Source organism: Microtus oregoni, unplaced genomic scaffold, assembly GCF_018167655.1.
Source record: "Microtus oregoni isolate MIOR12 unplaced genomic scaffold, Mior012 000060F_ref0000265, whole genome shotgun sequence".
Lineage (NCBI taxonomy): Eukaryota > Metazoa > Chordata > Mammalia > Rodentia > Cricetidae > Microtus > Microtus oregoni.
Window position 1 is genome coordinate 4,660,023 of NW_024543870.1, and position 19,337 is coordinate 4,679,359.

General features: G+C 43.8%; 1 protein-coding gene across 1 annotated transcript in view; it reads right to left on the bottom strand.

The window, feature by feature from the left end:
• The window catches only part of Ttn (titin), a 271,400-nt gene that overhangs the window by 52,599 nt on the left and 199,464 nt on the right, over nt 1-19,337 (bottom strand). The window contains exons 244-270 of the mRNA XM_041639884.1: nt 18,531-18,681; nt 18,157-18,438; nt 16,188-16,490; nt 15,314-15,616; nt 14,934-15,215; nt 14,538-14,837; nt 14,144-14,446; nt 13,741-14,049; nt 13,351-13,632; nt 12,965-13,264; nt 12,590-12,883; nt 9,532-12,498; nt 8,541-8,861; nt 8,157-8,441; nt 7,762-8,061; nt 7,127-7,429; nt 6,142-6,417; nt 5,728-6,027; nt 5,334-5,636; nt 4,768-5,067; nt 3,663-3,950; nt 2,963-3,259; nt 2,574-2,876; nt 2,173-2,478; nt 895-1,182; nt 506-796; nt 132-419 (exon numbers count right to left, since the gene is read on the bottom strand). Of these exons, the coding sequence (XP_041495818.1) occupies nt 132-419; nt 506-796; nt 895-1,182; nt 2,173-2,478; nt 2,574-2,876; nt 2,963-3,259; nt 3,663-3,950; nt 4,768-5,067; nt 5,334-5,636; nt 5,728-6,027; nt 6,142-6,417; nt 7,127-7,429; nt 7,762-8,061; nt 8,157-8,441; nt 8,541-8,861; nt 9,532-12,498; nt 12,590-12,883; nt 12,965-13,264; nt 13,351-13,632; nt 13,741-14,049; nt 14,144-14,446; nt 14,538-14,837; nt 14,934-15,215; nt 15,314-15,616; nt 16,188-16,490; nt 18,157-18,438; nt 18,531-18,681 (10,525 nt within the window). The remainder of the gene's footprint in view (nt 1-131; nt 420-505; nt 797-894; nt 1,183-2,172; nt 2,479-2,573; nt 2,877-2,962; nt 3,260-3,662; nt 3,951-4,767; nt 5,068-5,333; nt 5,637-5,727; nt 6,028-6,141; nt 6,418-7,126; nt 7,430-7,761; nt 8,062-8,156; nt 8,442-8,540; nt 8,862-9,531; nt 12,499-12,589; nt 12,884-12,964; nt 13,265-13,350; nt 13,633-13,740; nt 14,050-14,143; nt 14,447-14,537; nt 14,838-14,933; nt 15,216-15,313; nt 15,617-16,187; nt 16,491-18,156; nt 18,439-18,530; nt 18,682-19,337) is intronic.

A 19,337-nucleotide genomic window follows, 5' to 3' on the forward strand; every position in this document is an offset into this window, starting at 1 on the left:
ATTATTAGGACTAGACAATCACCTCAGATCAGTTTTAAAAGGTATGCATTTGGTGAGCCAGGCTGTTAGGGCTCCAGCTTATATTTCTGATGACAGGAGAGAGGAGGCGAGGCTGCACAGGAGACGCTTACCAACGTCATCCTTTGCCACGACGACGATTTCGCTTGGGGTTCCTTCTCCGTTTTCATTTTCAGCGCTCACTCTGAAGGTGTATTCCTTCCCTTCCTTCAGGTCTTTGGCGGAGTACTGTAGGCTCAATGACTTCATAACTCGTTGCCACTTATTTTCTTCTGTCAGGAAATCGACCACGTAGCCAGTAATTCTACTCCCACCATCACTGCGAGGCTTCTTCCAGCCAATGGTACAGGATGACTTGGTCACGGCCAGCACTTTGAGGTCAACAACAGGTCCCGGGGTTTCTAAAAGAGGAGACACGATGAGTCCAAGGCCCAGATATCCAAGGTGGGCTGGAGTTCAACAGGGTGGGTCACAGTTCGTTGCTCACCTGACGCCTTGACGGCATCCCGTGTCTCACCCGGATCCCCAATGCCGTACTCATTTTCAGCGAACACTCTGAAGTAGTAGGATTTCCCTTCCTCCAAGTTAGAGACTCTGAAGCTTGTCTTTGAGCACTCAGTGGTCACTGTCGACCAGGATTTCCTCTCTGCATCCCGCTTCTCAACTACGTAGTTGATGATGGGGCTCCCACCATCGATAATGGGGGGATCCCAGGTAATGTATGCAGAGTCCTTGGATATTTCCTTAACCGTCACATTGACAGGTGGCCCAGGAGTATCTGAATAGCAAGCAGAGGTTAAGCAAGCAATGAACACAGTAAGAAAGCAGGCAAGCGCTGGTTTCAAACACACATGCCTCTTTCCTTAGCCCACTTACCGAGCACCTTGACTACAATGGTGTACTCCTTCTTCCCACAGCTGTTCTCCAAGGTCAAGATGTATTTCCCCGCGTCGTACTTGTTCACGTTTTCACAGCGCAGGAAAGTGTCAAAGTCGGTGGACTTTATGTCCAGTCCAATCCGTTCTCTTAGATTGACATTTGGTTTCGACCAAGTGATCTTTGGTGGTGGACGTCCTTTGACGGGCACGTAGAGTCTCATGGTAACTCCAGCACGTAAAATGAGTGTTTTTCTTAACTCGGCATCGAGTTCTCCCTCGGGTGGAACTATTGAATGTGGGGGTGAAGAAAGTCAAAGCCGTAAAATTTCAGCCTCATACGTATTTCTAAAGACTGCCCTATCATTCCTAAAATATATTTCCTTTGTAAAACCAACTTCTCAATTTTTTTTAAAACATCCTGAACAATTGGATACTCTGTTGATGTTTTCATTTTTCTTGAAAGTATTTTATTTTTATTTTTGAATACGTGTTTATGTTTACATCTGCAGTAATCCATGAGTGCAGAATCCAAGGAAGCCAGAAATAGGCACTGGATTCCGGGGGGTGAAGTTACAGGCAGTTTTAAGTCACTTGATGTGGGTGCTGGGATCCAAACTCAGATCCTCTAGAAGAACAGTATGCCCTTGTGATCACTGACCTCTCTCTTTGGTCCCCATGATCTTCCTATTTTTCCATGCACTTTTGCCCCAACCAAGTATTCCTTGAAGGGCCTGTCTTCCTCTTCACGTGGACCCTGCATATTTAAGCCTCTGTCTATGCTTGAGAGAATGCTTCCTCCCACCTTGGGTTTTCTGTCTTATATTCAGTGCATATTCCATTCCTGCAAGTGCTCTGGCTTTGTTTGCTATGTCATCATAGGAAGAAAAGTATATAATAGATTAAATATGCTGCTGAGAAACCTTTTTAAGGTGGGAAGGAGTTCTGGAGATGAAATGAATAGAAGAAAGGGACTATAGGAGTCTTCCAGTTACATACTTAGAGATGTGTGTGGATGAGTGGATAACAGGCAGGAGGATAATAGATGGGCCATGACTTAAAAAAAGAAAAACAACAAAACCGCTTTATTCTTAGAATAAAATTCTTTCTTCTTTTGAAAGCCACCGATTCAGTTTGGCCTGCTAAACATCATGAAGTGCCACCTACCCCTCCTGATCTGGGCTCCTGGAACTTGTAGCTGTGTCTGCACCAGAGCTGATTCTGTCTCTTAAACTATGATGGGCAGAAAGTCTCACCTGTGTCTGCTGGCAGTACTTACTTAGGATGTCCTTGGGGCAGTGCTTGTCTGGTACATCACTCGGGTCACTGTAGCCGATCTTATTCACAGCATACACGCGGAACTGATACTCAGTGTTTTCCATCAGGCCGGTCACCTCGAAGCGGGTTTTCTGCAGCTTCTCTGGTAAATTGCACCTTACCCAGTGATCAGAATCGGCTCGCTTGGCTTCCACAAGATAACCAATGATGGGGCTGCCTCCATCAAAGGCTGGCTTGCCCCATGATAGGCTCACAGAGCTACGGGTGGTATCGTATACTTTAGGGAAAGCTGGTGGGCCAGGAGGATCTGAGGACAAATGACAACAGAAAGGTATAGTGACAACTTCCATTCTGGCTGTTTAACGCTTACTACAGAGCACGGGACTCTCTCAAGCAACTTACACAGTGGGTCCTGAGCATACACGGCTTTGGATGCATCACTGGGTTTGCCGGGTCCAGCTTTATTTATAGCAGTGACTCGGAATTCATACTCAGTGCCTTCCTGGAGACCTGTTGCTTTTAACGTTCTTTCTATGACAGGTTTTCTGTTGACTTTAGTCCAGTTAACTGCCTGAGTTTCCCGCTTTTCAACCAAGTATCCAGTGATAGGTGAGCCACCGTCATCGGCAGGGGCTTTCCAGCTGACTGTCATGTGATCCTTAGTGACATTGCTAATGACAGGAGGGTCACAGCGTCCAGGTGGGTCTGTAAAAACGGAAGGATACGTTAGTCTCTTAAGCAAAAAGAGTATTTAAGAAAGTAGAGGGCGACCCGCTGGAGAGTGTTCCTACCGTATGGGTTTTTAGCAATCGCTGGCTCAGTGAGGATGGGGTCACCCACTCCGTATTTGTTTTCAGCACAGATACGGAACTGGTATTCATGGCCCTCTATAAGTTTCTCCACGGTGCAGCTGGTGATGGGCACAGTGGCAGAGACCTGAGCCCAGTTAGGCCTGCTCGTTTCCCGCTTGTCAACGATGTAGTTGGTGATTTCTGAGCCTCCGTCCTCGAGAGGAGGTTCCCAAGACAGCATGGCACGATCCGCATACATCTTGTTGATTTTGACAGATGCTGGAGGACCTGGTTTATCTGAAAGAATGGAGAATAAAAATGAACTATTTTTCCAAAAAGGGGAATGAATATGGGCAAGAGATCTAGACGGTGGACTACGTTCTTTATATTATCAGCAACTTCCTATATGACCTAGAAGTCACCTCCCTCCCAATCCTCGGTAGCTAGAATAGTGATCGACCACTCATCCTCTATAAAGACACTCTTCTGCAATGCTATTGATTTTATTCTTAGGACATACTGAGCATCTATAGACTAGGCTGGTTTAGCACTCCCTGAGTAGAGGAGCATGACCTTGAACTCCTGATCCTCCTGCCTCCTCCCAGGTGCTGGGATTTTAGGAGTTCATTAGCATATCCAGCTTGTAAACTTATTGACAGGCTAAGTGAAGCATGGGATTGTAATCACATTCTTTAATTACCTAGTACTTTGAGCTTAATGGTGGCTGATTTGGAACCACTGGCATTTTCGGCAGTAATGGTGTAGTCTCCCGAGTCCTTCCGGTTCACGCTGAACAGCTCCAAGGTGCACAAGTTCCGCTTCATTGCCATCTTTATACCTTCCACTGGTTTTATTGGCGTGCCATCTTTCTTCCAGGAAACTGTTGGCATTGGTTTACCAAACACAGTAGCATCCAAGCAGACGTTAGTCCCAGCTTTCACAGTAAGCAGAGACTTCATTTCAACACTGAGTTCTATCCTGGGAGGAACTGGAAGGAAAGAAGATTGACGGTCTTCATTATGCAAAACTGCATTATGTAATTATTACTGACAACAGCGATAAATTCATCATGAATGAGATTTTCATCTCATTACTAACTATTAACTTTTAATACTTGGGACTGAACCCACTGAGCTACAGCCCTAGTGCTACAACCATTTTTATTTAATAATTCTTATATATATTTATGAGTACAGTATTTTTGCAAAAGTCTGCGTTGTGGAATGATTCAATCAAGCAAACTCATACCACAGTCCGCTCACCTATTCAGTCAGCATTTTTATTGTCTACTCTTTTAGTAATCTTGAGATCTATAACACGTTATTAACTCTGGCACCATGCAGAGTTGCCAGTACTGGTTCTTCCCATCAGACTGAAACTTTAACATTCTCTCCCTCTCATTCTCCCTTTCCTTAGCCCCCGACTTTTAAGATCCATACTTACTACAAAAGTAAAATACGTTTAACAAAGAAATTTGACGATACTGCAAATAAATAGAAGTAAATTCCCGTAATCCCAACACCAGGCTCCCACTCCCAGTTTAATATTTCTTTGTCATCATTCTGTGACTGTGATTAACATCACACACTCCCGAGTTGTGTAACCTGTTTTTTGTTTTGCTTTTTAAGATTCTTCATAAGCATAATTTTTAGTGCGTAATACAAAGTTAACTCCTTGTCATTTATTCTCCCCTTTTCCATTGTATGAATTTAGTATGTTTGTTTGTTTTTAAGTAATTATTATTTCATAAGGAAACATTACTATCATGGATACTGTAAGTGTTTTAATACGCAATAGACTCTTACCATTTTCTGCAAGAATAGTCACTGGGTCGGAAGGCTCAGAAGGCTGGCTAATGTTCACAGCAGTCTTGGCAATCGCTCTAAATTGATATTGAGCATTCTCTTCTAACCCCGTAGCTGTGTACTCTTCCTGGGGAATCTGGTGAGGTGTGGTATTACACCGAACCCACTTATCACCAGGAAGCTTGCAAGCTTCTACAAAATAGCCAATAATTTTGCTGCCTCCGTCGTGCTTTGGACGGGCCCAGATAAGGGAGGCAGAGTTCTTGGTGACGTCAACAACTTCAGGTTTCCCTGGGGGATCTAAAGCAAAAAGAAATATTCTCAACGTTGGTCTCACTAGCAGAAGTTTAAGCTCCTCACAGCGCCACTCCCGTGTGGTTCAACAGGATAACAATCATGCCAAGTCAGCCATCCATCCAGTATCTACTTTTCAGGGCTTGCTATACATTTACATTTACAGGAGTGCATTTCCCGTGAGAGGTAGAGCCTACTCTAGGATGGAAGTACTAACTTTCAGAAGCAAAGATTTAAATGTGTCTCTCCAGTTCCAAGCAATGGTTACCCACCTACTGGCATCCTTGCGGTTACATATTCCGTTGGTTTGCTAGGTGGGCTGGATCCAGCTTTGTTTAGGGCATAAATTCTGAATGAATATTCTAGACCTTCTACAAGGCCAGCACAAGGATATTCAGTTGACCGGACGACAGTGTCGTTAGCCTTCACCCAGAGTAAACTGTTTCTTTCTTTGCGTTCAATCAGGTAACCAGTGATGGGGCTTCCTCCATCACTGTCTGGTCTGTCCCATGCAACAAATATGCAGTCTTTGTTGACTTTAGTGACTCGAGCATTTTTTGGCTCACTAGGAACATCTGGAGATGAAGACAGGGAAATGTCAGCTTCTGCTTTAAACTAAAAGCCTACAAAGAACAACACACACACACCACCAACACCAGCACTCACCGAACGGGAATTTAGCGAGCATCTTTGGAGATGTGAGAGGCTCTGAAATGCCGAATCTGTTTTCAGCACGGACCCGGAAGATATACTCCTGTCCGGGGATCAGCTTGCCAACCCTGCAGGACGTCTTGGTGACCGAAGCTAGAGCTGTGACCCAATCTCCACGGCTTACATCACACTTCTCTACTATGTAATTGGTGATGCTACTGCCTCCATCCTCAAGAGGGATGTGCCAAGACAGGGAGCAAGCGTCAGCATCGATATCAGAAATGTCAAATGGAGGCTGGGGCGGACCAGGAGCGTCTGCATAAACCAAGAGGAAAGAAACACAGAGTGAGAAAACAAATAGTTAAAAAAAGTAAAGGAACCTTTCTGATCTCCATAATTTAATGGGCACTTGTCTCACGGGTCACCTACCCATGACTGTAACTTTGATTTTCTGAGTGTCTGTCCCCGAGCTATTTTCTGCGGTGAGGCTGTAGTAACCACTGTCTTTCCTGGTGACATCCTTTATGATCAGGACCGAAGAACTGTCTGCTTTATGGATGGCCAGGTGGCTGGATGTGACAACTTCGTCCTCTCCTTTCTTCCATTTACAGATGGGGTTGGGCTTCCCATACACATGGGCTTCGACTCGGAGTTTCTTCCCAGCTTTGATGGTGATCTGCTCGGGCATGAGGATCTTCGGTGGCACTGAAAGCAAAGACAAAACCCATTTCTTGAGTGGGGGGGGGGGGGGAGGAGGGAGTTTTCTGGATTTCTCGAATTGTGGGTTGTAGGCCACTAGGTATTTCAAATTAATGATTGAATTTATAAGCAATTTTTTAGTAATTGAAAAATTTTCAAAATATAATGATTTATGTCCCAGCTGCTATTTCCCCTCCTTCCTGTCCTCCCAGTCCCTCCCCCAAATCCCTCCTCAGTTCCCACCCCCCAGTCCACTCCTCCTCTGTTTCTGTTTAGGGAAAGGCAAGTCTCCTATGAGGATCAACAGAACATCATATCAAGTTGCAGCAAGACTAAGCACCTCCCCATATGTTAAGGCTGGGTAAGATGACCAAGTATGAGGAGAAAGATCTCAGCCACCTACAAAAAGAGTAGGAGACAGCCCCTCTCCCCACTGTTAGGAGTCCCACAAGAGGGCCAAGCTACCAATATTTTTAAAACTTCTTAGATACAATAGAAAATATCAGATATAGCCTACATAAGGATAGGCTATATCCTGTGTTGTACAAACTCAAGGAGAAATGTCTACAGAAGTCAGTTTTTTATCATAGGGCATAAAGGAAGCAGTGACTACTCAAAAAGGTAAATACAATTGCTTAGTTTAGGAACAACAGAGAAAAGCCAGATAAGAAGAACAGAAACAGCCATACACAGAACATGAAGGCAAACGACTCACATAGCTGCTCTTTGGCTTCGTAGACGCCCTCGGCTTCTCTTGGCAGGCTGACGCCGACAGCATTCCTCGCTGCAACTCGGAACTTGTATTTCTTTCCTTCCTTTAGGCCGGTGACAATGAGGCTGAGGTCTTTGACCACCGAGTACTCTGTCCAGCGATCTGCGGGCTGGTCTTCCTCTCTGTAACTAATGATGTAGCCATCAATTTTAGCACCCCCATCACGCAGGGGAGGTAACCAGGCCAGCGTAGCACTGTTCTTTGTCATTTCTGTTACTTCAAGTTTTCTTGGAGGATCCGGCTCACCTAGGGAAAGAACATAATTTAGAAAATTAGGTAACTTTATAAACCCCATTGTTCATGTATGTAAGGGTTTCAGTATGACTTTTGTACCAAAGTTTATGGGATACGTGGTTCAACATCTTGATAATAAAGTGTTATGTAAAGCAAGGGATACACGTTTTATCCAAGAGAGATGTTTACTGCACTATTAGGGTCTCACAAATCAAGTTCCTTCTGGCAGATTATAATCCTAATGATCTATTGACTGTGATCAGCAGATTATAATCATATTGACCTCTTGGCCTTGAGAAACTAGAGGGCTGGAGTCAAAAGGGGAAAGAAATGGGATTGCTTACTGAGAGGATCTGATGCAAGCACAGGTTTGGGGACATCTGTTGGGACCCCGGGGCCGTATTCATTGACAGCAGTTACTCGGAAGTAATATTCATTCCCGGGAACAAGGTTGGTGACATTGAAGCTTGTCTTCTTCACTTCGGGTGTAACTGTTGACCATGTTTTTCTTTCTGCCTCACGCTTCTCCACAATGTAATGTGTCACTTGGCTCCCGCCGTCATTTTCAGGAGGGCCCCAGGACACGTGGCAGGATGTTTTCGTGACATCCGAAACTTTTAAATCAGACACAGGTCCAGGAGTATCTGCAAAGGAGCAGTCACAAGTCTCATCAGCATTCCAATTAACTCATTTGTTTTTGGAGCAGGGGAAAAAAAAAGAAAGCTTTTGGCTAACACACCTAGTACTTTGACGTTCACAAAAACGGCTTTTTCTCCTGCTGGGTTCACCAGGGTCAAGGAGTATTTTCCTGAGTCATCACGGGTAGAGTTGGGGATGACAAGGAAGGCCATGGTGTCAACGAGATCGACTTGTCCTTTTCGGACCACATTATCAATCCCCACTTTGCGCCACGTGACTTTGGGGGCGGGGCGTCCTCTCACTATTGCAAACAGCCGAATGGGGCAGCCTGCTCTCACGACGACCAGTTTTCTCATGCTGGCATCCAAGTCGATCTCTGGAGGCTCTGCAGGGGACATTAAAGACGTTAGTGGGCTCAGCAGACATGAGGGAACCCCAGGAGAATAAATGCAGATGGGTATCCACCACTAGAGAGAAGCCTCACCGAGGATTTCTTTAGGTTTGATGGCTTCCTTTAGCTCTGCAGGGCGCCCAATACCGACTTGATTTTGGGCGCACACCCTGAACTCATACTCCTGGTTTTCATCCAAACTGGTGACTGTGAATTCCATGCGAACAAGTTGGGCGGCAGCGTTGCACCTTTTCCAGCCCTCATCGGGTGAGGCGTCCGCTATTTTGGGTCTCATCTCGACAACATATCCAATTATGGGTGCACCTCCATCATAGACTGGTTTTCCCCATCCCAGAGTTATGGAATTTTTGGTTGTATCAACCACTTTGAAATTGGTTGGCGGGCCAGGTGGTTCTGGAAAAAAAATTATATAAAAAAATGTACACATCATCAATTATTACTAGCGATTCTATTCTTTACTCTGTGTTTACTGTATATGTGTGTTCATGTTTTGACAGTGTGTACATATGAGTTCATGCATGTTTAGGCCAGAGGTCAACTCTGGGTGTCCTTGTCTCTTGCACGTCACCTTATTGTTTGATACAGGGCCTCTCACTGAAACTATCACTTACCAATTGGCTCCACCGGTTGGCCAGTGAACTCCAGAGTCTGCCCATCTATGTCCCCCTCTTGGCCCTGGGGTTATAGCTATGTGTTGTTTCACCTGGCTTTGTACAGGAGTGTTGGTGATCTGAACTCAGGCTTGTGTGGTGGGTACTTCACCCACTAAGCCACCTTCCCAGCCTCATGAAACTTTACTGTATAATTTTATGATTAATTTTCAATTTAAACAAGGTCATTTTAACTTCTTAATTCCCAAGACTTCTTTACATTCCTTTCTAAAATTTAGAGTCTACCAGTGCATATTTCTTGGTGATATGGTAAAAGGTCTAATTGGAAAAATATTAGTCAAAATGCTGTTTTTAAAAATATGAAGCAACCTGTTTGTCAGACAATTAATTTTTTGGTCAGATACATAATTTTAAGAATTGGCTTAATATTAGAAAAAAGAGGAGCATCTTACCTATGGGATCTTTTGCCACTACTGGTCTTGAGGGTAAGCTTGGTTCTCCAATGCCAACCTCATTTTCTGCCTTGACACGGAACTGATACTCATGTCCTGGGAGGAGATTCTGCACTTTCAGTCGCCTCTCGGGGATGGCACTCTTGTTGACAGGGACCCAGCGGACGGCGTGTTTTTCTTTTCTCTCCAAATAGTACCCTGTGATAGACTTCCCACCGTCGTATTCGGGGGCATTCCAAACCACAGTCATCTCTTCTTTGCTCACTTTGGTGATTTCCGGAGGATCAGGGCGGCCGGGTCTGTCGTACTTGGTTTTTGCTATGACGGGTTTACTTTCTGTTGGAGGCCCTGTGCCTATTTTGTTTTCTGCACGGACTCTGAAAATATATTCATTTCCTTCTATGAGACGGGTCACCGTAGCACCAGGTGTCAAGACATTAGCGGAATAGGTAGACCACACCATTCTCTTGCTCTCGCACTTTTCCAGGATATAATTTTGGATTTCACAGCCACCATCATCTTCTGGTGGATCCCAGCGGATAGTACACCGATCGCTGGACACATCTGTGATTTTCAGGTTTCTTACAGGTCCAGGCTTATCTAAAACATTGACAGTAGCGTAGGCCACAAAACTGCCGGCTGGATTAGTTGCCGTGACTACATATTTACCACCGTCGCTTCGTTTGGCTTTGGTACAAGAGAATTTCGAGGATTCGGCACTGGTATCAATCTTGACCCTTGGTGATCTTGTAAGATCTGTAGCATCCTTGTCCTTGGTCCAGGCCACTTCTGGGAATGGTTTGCCTCTCACACCTGCCTCGAGTCTAATGGTGTCCCCTGCTTTGACAGTTAGCACCCCGCTTAATTTCAGATCAAGGACTGGCTTCTGTAAGTCTTCCTTCACAACAACTTCCTCTGTCCTTACCCAGTCACTTTCTCCACCCTCGTTCTTAGTTTGCACTCTGAACTCATAAATCTGGTTTTCAACGCACTTGTCAACCATGTAATGGGTTTCCTTAATACTTCCTTTGTGCACTCTTTCCCAGTCAGCAGAGCCCTTCAGCCTTCTCTCGACGTGGTATGACAGATTTGGGCTGCCACCGTCGTAACTAGGCCGTCGCCATTTTAGATAGACAAATGTCTTTCCTTTATCTGCAATGTGAAGGTTTTCTGGCTCTCCTGGCTTGTCAATAGGGTTGATGGCCAGAATTGGAGTCTTTGTTTCAATGGTTGGCCCAACACCTACTTTGTTCTCCGCACAAACACGGAAATAGTATTCGTTGTTGGCCAACAGGTTGGCCTTGATCAGTCTCTTGGTGACATCTGAGGCAACGATTGACCAGCCTTTCTGATTTGGCTTACGATATTCTACTATGAAATTTGTAATTTCCGAGCCACCGTTATCTAGCGGGTTTTCCCAAGAAATTGTGCAGTTTTCCTTGGTGACATTGCTAACCTTCAGATTCTGGCAAGGCCCAGGTCTGTCAAGGACGTTAACAATGGCTGATCCTTGGGCGTGTCCACTGCTGTTCTTAGCAGAGATGATGTACTTGCCGTGGTCGGCTCTGACCGCTTCTTTAATTTGTAACTCCACGCGAGGCAGATCATGAATCAGGTCAACCCGCTTGTCCTTGACCAGGACTTTGCCCTCCTTAGACCAAGTGATGTCTGGCTCAGGTCTGCCTTTGACTCGAGCGAGAATGCGAATCGTCTGACCCACCCGAACGGTGATGACGTCACGGCATGTCACATCAAGCTCTACTTCCGGAGGATGAAGGATGTCTTTTGCAATCACAGACTCTGCCAGTTCTCTTGGCTCTCCCTCACCCACAATATTAGCTGCCCTGATGCGGAATCTGTACTCATTCCCTTCGATCAGTCCGGGTACCCTGTAGGCACACTGCCGGATGAGCTCGTCTTTGTTGATCCTATCCCACTGCGCGGTGCCGGGTTTCTGACACTCTACTACATACCCGAGGATGGGGCTGCCGCCATCACTGAGGGGCTTTGTCCACACCAAGTCCGCAGATTCTTTGCTCTTGTCTTTCAGCTTAGGATTTATGGGTGGCCCTGGTGGTTTAATGGGCCGGCAAGCTTTTATTGGGTCAGAACTTGGTGATGGATTGCTTAGTCCAGCAAGGTTTTCAGCAAAAACTCTAAACTCATATGTATTTCCCTCATAGAGTCCAGTCACCCTGAACTTCAGGTCAGCGATGGGTGTTTTGTTGACTCTCACCCATTTGCCAGTTATTTCTCGCCGCTCTACGTAGTAGCCAGTTATCGGACTGCCGCCATCAGATTTCGGCAGGGTCCAAGACACCGTTGCCTCGTTCTCAGTAATGTCGGTTACCACTGGTTTGCCAGGAGGTGATGGGGGACTGAACTTGTGCTTAGCGACAGTAGGTGTGGAGTCAAGGGGAGGGCCAACGCCCATCTTGTTCTCTGCTTTGACTCTGAAAACATACTCACAGCCCTTTTGGAGATGGGGCACCTTCAGCTTCAGCTTACTGCTTCCTGCAGAGACAACGCCCCATGTGCCTTTCCTAGTATCTTGTTTCTCAACAATGTAATTTATCACTGGGCTCCCTCCGTCATCCTTAGGTGGTTGCCATGAGATAGTCATGTATTCAGGGGTGACATCCAGAATATTAATGGGACCTGTTGGTGGACCGGGGACATCAAGGACAGTAAGATGGACAGCTACTGTTTTGGTACCAGCTGCGTTGGAAACTGTGAGCTGATATTCCCCGGTATCCTTCCTCAAGCAGTTCTTGATGGTCAGCACCGAGGAGAAGCCATCAGTCTCAACTGTGTAGCGGTCTTCCGTTTTAATCTCAATTCCATCTGATGTCCACTTTGCAGTAGGGACAGGTACACCTCTTATAATAGCAGGGAATCTCACTGTGGTACCAGCTTTTACAACGAGCCCTTCAATTAACTTCACATCTAATTCCACAGATGGAGCCACTAGAAAGAAATGAAGAGGTCATTAGATTTGAATTTTCACAGTATGAATAATTCAAAGAAGAAATAAAAAATATGCCAATCCAAAATTTACCTAGTTTCTCTTGACATTCTATTGGGATAGTTGTATCAGGGAGACCAAGACCTATGATATTTTCAGCTTTAACCCGGAATCTATAAGTCTTTCCTTGTTGTAAGCCCGTAACAACACACTCTAAGTTTTTCACAGTCTTGAACTTAATCCAATCCGTGGCACCTTCTTCTTGGTACTCCACCAGATACCCTGTGATTGGAGAGCCACCATCGCGATCTGGTTTATTCCAAACAAGAGAGACCTCAGTCTTATCGACATCGACGTGGTGTAGGTCCTTGGGTGGCCCTGGGGGATCTTTGAAAGAAAAGTTATGATGAACAAACAATTATCTCAAATCTGGTCAAACAAAACTCTATATTCAGAAAAGTAACTCACGGAGAGGATCCAGAGCCTTGATGGGCTTGGGTGTCTCAACGAAAGGACCACGTCCATATTGGTTCTCGGCAGCTACTCGGAAGAGGTACTGGTTGCCTTCGTTCAGATGTTTAGCCATGTGGCTCTTCTTCTTGGATGTGGTTGAAAGAGGGGACCACTGGGCAGTGGCAACATCTTTCCTCTCAACCACATAGTTGGTCACAACAGAACCGCCATCATCCAGTGGTTCTTTCCAAGTAAGGTAACAAGAATCTTTCCTAATTTCACTGACTTCTAGGTCTCTAGGTGGCCCAGGTTTATCTGAAATGTATTAAATAATAGTTAAGTGACAAGAAAAAGGTATTTGAGGTTTTTATTTTTAATGGCATAAGCAGTAAAGTGCGCACCTAAGACCAGTACTTTCACTGAGACAGTTTTTGAACCAGCTGGATTCTCCACAGTTAGGGAATAAATTCCCCCATCTTCGTGGGCAGCATTGCGAATTTCAAGCTTGCTTCCAACTGGAGTAACATCAATTTGTGCTTTTGTCGGAGCCTCTCTGTCTCCTTTTTTCCAGGTTACTTTTGGGAATGGCACACCTTTGATGATGGCACTCAGTCTTAGGGTGTCGCCCACTTTAATGTGCTGTTCTCTTGCCATGTTGGCATCAAGGATCAGCTCAGGAGGTTCTAAAATAAAGAAAAACACCTTCATGTAGGATTCCTTAGTGCATACTATAATAAAGTATCCAGCAGGCACCTACTTCTCACAATTGCAGATCACAGCATCTCACTCACCAAGTCGGTCCTTTACTAGCACTGGTTCAGGAACGTGGGCCGGGTCTGATTCACCAGCCTCGTTGACTGCCAGTACTCTGAACTTATAGGTCTGCCCATCCCTGAGACCACTGACTTTATATTTCGTTTCAGGGCATGACTCAGGAGTGTGATTGGCTCGTCGCCACTCTTCATCTCCCACCTTCTGGTACTCCACAATGTATCCTAGGATCTTGCTCCCACCATCGTGACGTGGTGGCTGCCAAGTTAGATCAACTGAATTACACGTCGTGTCTACTGCTTCAGGATTAATAGGTGGGCTTGGTTTAGCTACATAATCAAAGACAAAAATTTGAAAGAAGTTAAAATATAGCTGAGAAAAGCCAAACTGTATGAAAACTGAGTGAATGTTTTAATACTGTACCAATTGGATCTCTAGCAAAGACAGGTTTGGATGGTGGACTTGGGTCTCCAATACCAATTTCATTTTCTGCAGAAACCCGGAACTCATACTGGCATCCTTCTAGAAGATCAGGAACTCTAAACTTAGTGTACGGATGGATAGGCTCTTTGGTAACTCTAACCCATCGTTTAGACATAGTTTCCCTCTTTTCCAGGATGTAGTTTGTGATGGGCTTTCCTCCATCGTTTGGCTTGTTCCAGGTCACTAGTGCAGAGTCTTTGGTGACCTCTGTGACAATTGGCTGCTCAGGTGCATCAGGAACTCCTGTAACAGACATTAGCAAAATGTGTTACAAGTTTCAACCTCCCTATTAACTCTGCCAAGCACTGGGTCCGCCCCCAACCATACTACATACTGAAACGATCTTTGGCTTTCATTGAATCAGACACCAGAGGGTCACTTATTCCATACAGATTTTCAGCATGAATCCGGAAGATATAATCTTTTCCTTCAAGCAGTTTTGGGACTTTGCACGTTGTTTTAGCGCTGGCAGAAGTCACAGGCATCCATATGTCTTTACCCAGCTCCTTCTTCTCAATAATATAATTGGTAATCTCACTTCCTCCATCATCAAGAGGTGGCTTCCAAGAAATAACCATGTATTCTTTGGTGACCTCATCAAAAACGACAGGTCCTACTGGTGGTCCAGGACGGTCTGCAGAAAAAAAAGAAAGAAAATCGTAGCACAAAATATTATTATCACTTCTAGAAGGAAAAAGACTCTATTATTGATAAGATAAATAAAACTTACCAACAACGTTGACTTGACAGTAACCTTTCCTGGAGCCTGTACTGTTCTCCACAACTACACAGTATTTTCCAGAATCTGAGCGTTTGGACTTAGTCTTCTCAAGGGCAAGTGTCGTGGGAGTAGTCTTGATGTGGGTGCGGTCATCTTCCAGCACATCAGCCTCATCTTTGAACCAATCAACCTTAGGCTTTGGTTTGCCTGAGTAACGGCCAGTGAGGGCGAAAGCTTCACCAACTCGGACTGTGAGTTTATCTCTGAAGTCCAGGTCAAGTGTTGGGGGAGCTAAAATGTAGAGTTACAGACAAGAGTCATTTTTGCCGTCCTAGGAAAAGGCTATAGAGGTATACGTTTTCAAAGCACAAAGTGCAGCGGACACATACCCAGCTCATCTTTGCATGTGATCGGCTTGGTGCAGAATGACGGCTTGCCTTGTCCGACAATATTGACGGCACTGACACGGTACTCATAGGTGTCACCCTCTTTTAAGCCTTTCACAGTGTATTTCCTGCTAAGCAGGTTGTCGCTTGTAACTTTGTGGAACTTCTCAGTGCCAATGAGGCGACTTTCTAGGACATAGTTAATAATTTCTGATCCACCATCGTACTTGGGAGGATTCCAGGTCAAAGACACGGTATTTTTAGTGACTTCTTTGACTTCTAGGTCTTCAGGTCTCTCTGGGACAGCTGTAAATGTTAGGACAATGCCAAGAGTATCACAGTGAGAATGTAGAAGAGTACCGTAAGTACCCTTTCCTGAGGGTTACTTTAAAAAACCAAACCAGACTTCAAAGAATCTCAAAACTGTTCTCGCCATAGCACTATTAGAGTGAGAAAGGCTTCGAGGAATTCAATGTTCTCAACCAAGAGATGAGAAAATAGAGCTTCATTTTGGCTAAATAACAAAATATCTTAAGAGTAAGCAGTTTGAGAATTAGGAAAATGATTCAGTTTTTACTTACACCATTGAATGGGAAACTTACAAAAAAAGAAAACAACCCTAAACAATGGAATAAATATAGGGAAGGAATCTGAGGACTCCTACACATCCCTGCTATTTCCTTCTTTCACAGTCACAGATACAATGACATCAGATATTGAACAACTGTCTTAAAGCCTGACAAGTGGATAGCATGTAAGGCATACACACACACGGGCACACACACACACACTCAAGCACATACTCACACGCACACTATAGTGTTGTATAAATGAAGAGCAGCGTGGTTAACCATATCTTGTTCTCAACCGTACTTACTTATTGGATCTCTGATGACAAGTGCGTTTGGTGTCTCAACAAATGGCCCCATGCCAATGCTGTTTTCAGCTGCAATTCTGAAAAAGTAGGCTTTTCCTTGAATAAGACCCTGTACAGTAGCGTTTTGTCGAGTGACTGTGTAGGTCACAGGGGTCCATGCTTTGCGGTCTGCTTCCCGCTTCTGAATGACATAGTTGGTGATGGGGGAGCCGCCATCATCTTCTGGAGAGAACCATGTGAGCTTGCAGGAGTCATTGGTTAGGTTGTCAGCGAGGAATGGTACTCCAACTGGTCCTGGGACATCTGGGGACAAGTGGAAAAGATTTTAACCCGTTTGTCTCCTACGCTCAATTAATACGTTATCAAAGTGAGAACAAAAATGTGGTACAGAAGAAAATAAGATTTTTGTGCTTGTTAATGAAGTTGTTGGCTTTTTTTTGTCATACCAACAATATTTAACCACATCTGTCTGTATGTCTACAATTTTGATTATCTAGTTCTCTCTGTCTGCCTATCTGTCTCATCTATCTGTCTCATCTATCTATCTATCTATCTATCTATCCATCCATCTTAGCTCATTTTCTTACTTTATTGCCTAGTCTGGCCTTGATCTCACAATTCTCTCACCTCAGCCTCTCAAATAGCTGGGATTAGAGTTCAATCATATTCTAAAATGAAGTAGCCTTGTGCTAATTATGGGCTACCATGTTTTAATACAAAGCAGAGAGAATAAGATCCCTTTTAGTGAACAAAGCTTGTGAGACAGGAAGGGGTAGCTGCAAAGGTGGAATAGAGAATGCTTTGCTCTCTGTGCCTTTTCTAAATGGGAAACAGGGAGAGATGTTTTTCTGGGTCACCAGTTAGTTGATAGGTACAGAAGGCCCTGATTTTTAGCAGCTGGGATTTTATATGGAAACATATCATCTATCCAATTAAAGTAGTGTTTGTCAATGAGCTGAGAATCTTGAAACCTAAGAGCTTATGGGGTATTGATGCATGATATAATTCTGACCACCTTTTATTACTTATATTAATAGGGGGCTGACCATCATTATATTGAAATGATAGCTGTTTGGAGTGTGGCTCTACTAAACAGGATAGCATTACCTTCTGAGCAATAATAAGGGATTAAAGAAAACACACAGAAGAAGCTGGGAGAGTTGAACTCTACCTTCATTGACTAGCAATGCAACACTGATAACCACATCACTGGTTGTCTTGGAAGTCAGAATCCCTGACAGAGGTTTTCTCATTGTTACAATAAGTAGTAAAGAAGGATAGAGTTTTATGCTATGAATGGTTATTGTGGTGAAACTTTAAACATTCACAAACATTTCCAGGAAAGGTGCTTTCGTAAAGACCGGATAATCACACACTAGGTCCTTAAGGTGGCATGTCTTGTCAAAAAAAAAAATGTAACATATGAAACTTCACATAGCGGAGTGGAGATGTGGCTAGGCGGTTAAGAGCATTTAGAGCACTTGAAGCTCTTACAGAGGACTTTGATTTGGTCCCCAACAGATGGCGACCAACAAGCATCTGTAATTCTAGTTCCAGAGTATCTAACACTCTCTTCTGGCCTCCTCACAAGCTACACAAAAATGTCATGCATACATATGTGCAGCCAAAACACCATACACACTAAAAAAATCAGAATAATATAAACTTTCATGGGTAGCAGGAATACAACAATGTGGAATACCTATGGGATAAAAATGTGAAGAGGAACATTTAAAAAAGTCTAAAATGGACAGTCAGCGGTGAACTACTTTTCTAGTACATAGTGTTGTTGTAGATATAATTAAAATGATAAATTTTAAAAAGTTGCATTTATGTATATGGTGGCACTCACAGAGGCAGGCAAATCTCTGGGAGTTTGAGGCCAGCCAGGGCTACACAATAAAAATCCTGTCTTGAAAAAAAAAAGTAAAATAAAATAAATTTTTTCAATAAAATTGAAATTATTTACCTAGCACATCAACAATAATTGTCTTCTTTCTTTCTCCGCCTTCGTTTTTAGCAAGGAGAGAGTAGACACCTTGATGGTTCCTCTGGCAGTTCTTGATGACCATGGATGAACTAATGGCTGTGGTCTCAATGGCGGCTTCTTGAGGTAAGGCCCGTTCATTCATGCTCCAGGTGACAGTTGGAGGTGGCTTTCCAGATACGTAGGCTATGATGCGGATCACCCCTCCAGCGTGGACCACTATTCTGTCTCTGACGCTGGCGTCTAGCTGAAGGTCGGGCGACACTGGGAAACAATTGAAAAAGGCAAGTGTGACTTTCACCTTTCAATATATCGTACACAAACCTGGATAAATTAGCAGAAGCAGTGGTAATTACCAATTCTGTCCTTCATTTCAATAACATCTGTGACCTCTCCAGGTTCTCCAACCCCAGCAATGTTGACTGCTCGGACGCGGAATTTGTAGAATGCTCCTTCTTTTAACCCGGTCACCACAAGCTTTGTCCCTCTCACTTCCTTATCCTTAGCCTGGTGGAAAATAACAAGCATTTTATAACTAGAGTGTTCCTAATGTAAATATGTACGCTATAACTAGTATATAATATTGTTGCTTTAATAACTCTCTCAAGTATAACTCCTACCTACCTACTCTTGTCAGGAGGTTTCAGGGATCAAACAGTTATAGACAATGGGTGAATGACTTGTCAAAATTGTGTTTATAAATTACTGGTAAATGATAGAAAAAACTGTACTGTTCCATCTTTCTAGGATTCATAACCAAAGGAAGAGTGGATAACATGACTTAACTTTTAAAAGCTCAATTTTTATTTTTAATTGATTTATCCCAACTGTATCTGCTCACAGTATAATAATTCATTACATATAAACAGATGGCAATAAGACATTCCATCTCCTTAAGTATTTATTATTTATACCTGGTAGGTGATTCCTTTCAATTTTTTAAAAGGAAATAATGATAAATTATTGGAAAGGATGGTCAGCATTCTGTGCTTCACTCACACTGTGCTATTGAATGCTAGAACTTACTTTTTTTCACTGTTTTGGTACCCAACATAGGACCTTCTTCACACTCTTGACTTGACTAATTGGACATAAATAATTATTTTTCTGATTTTTAATCTCAAACATAGAAACAAATGGGCTTAAGAAAAATTATTTAGAAC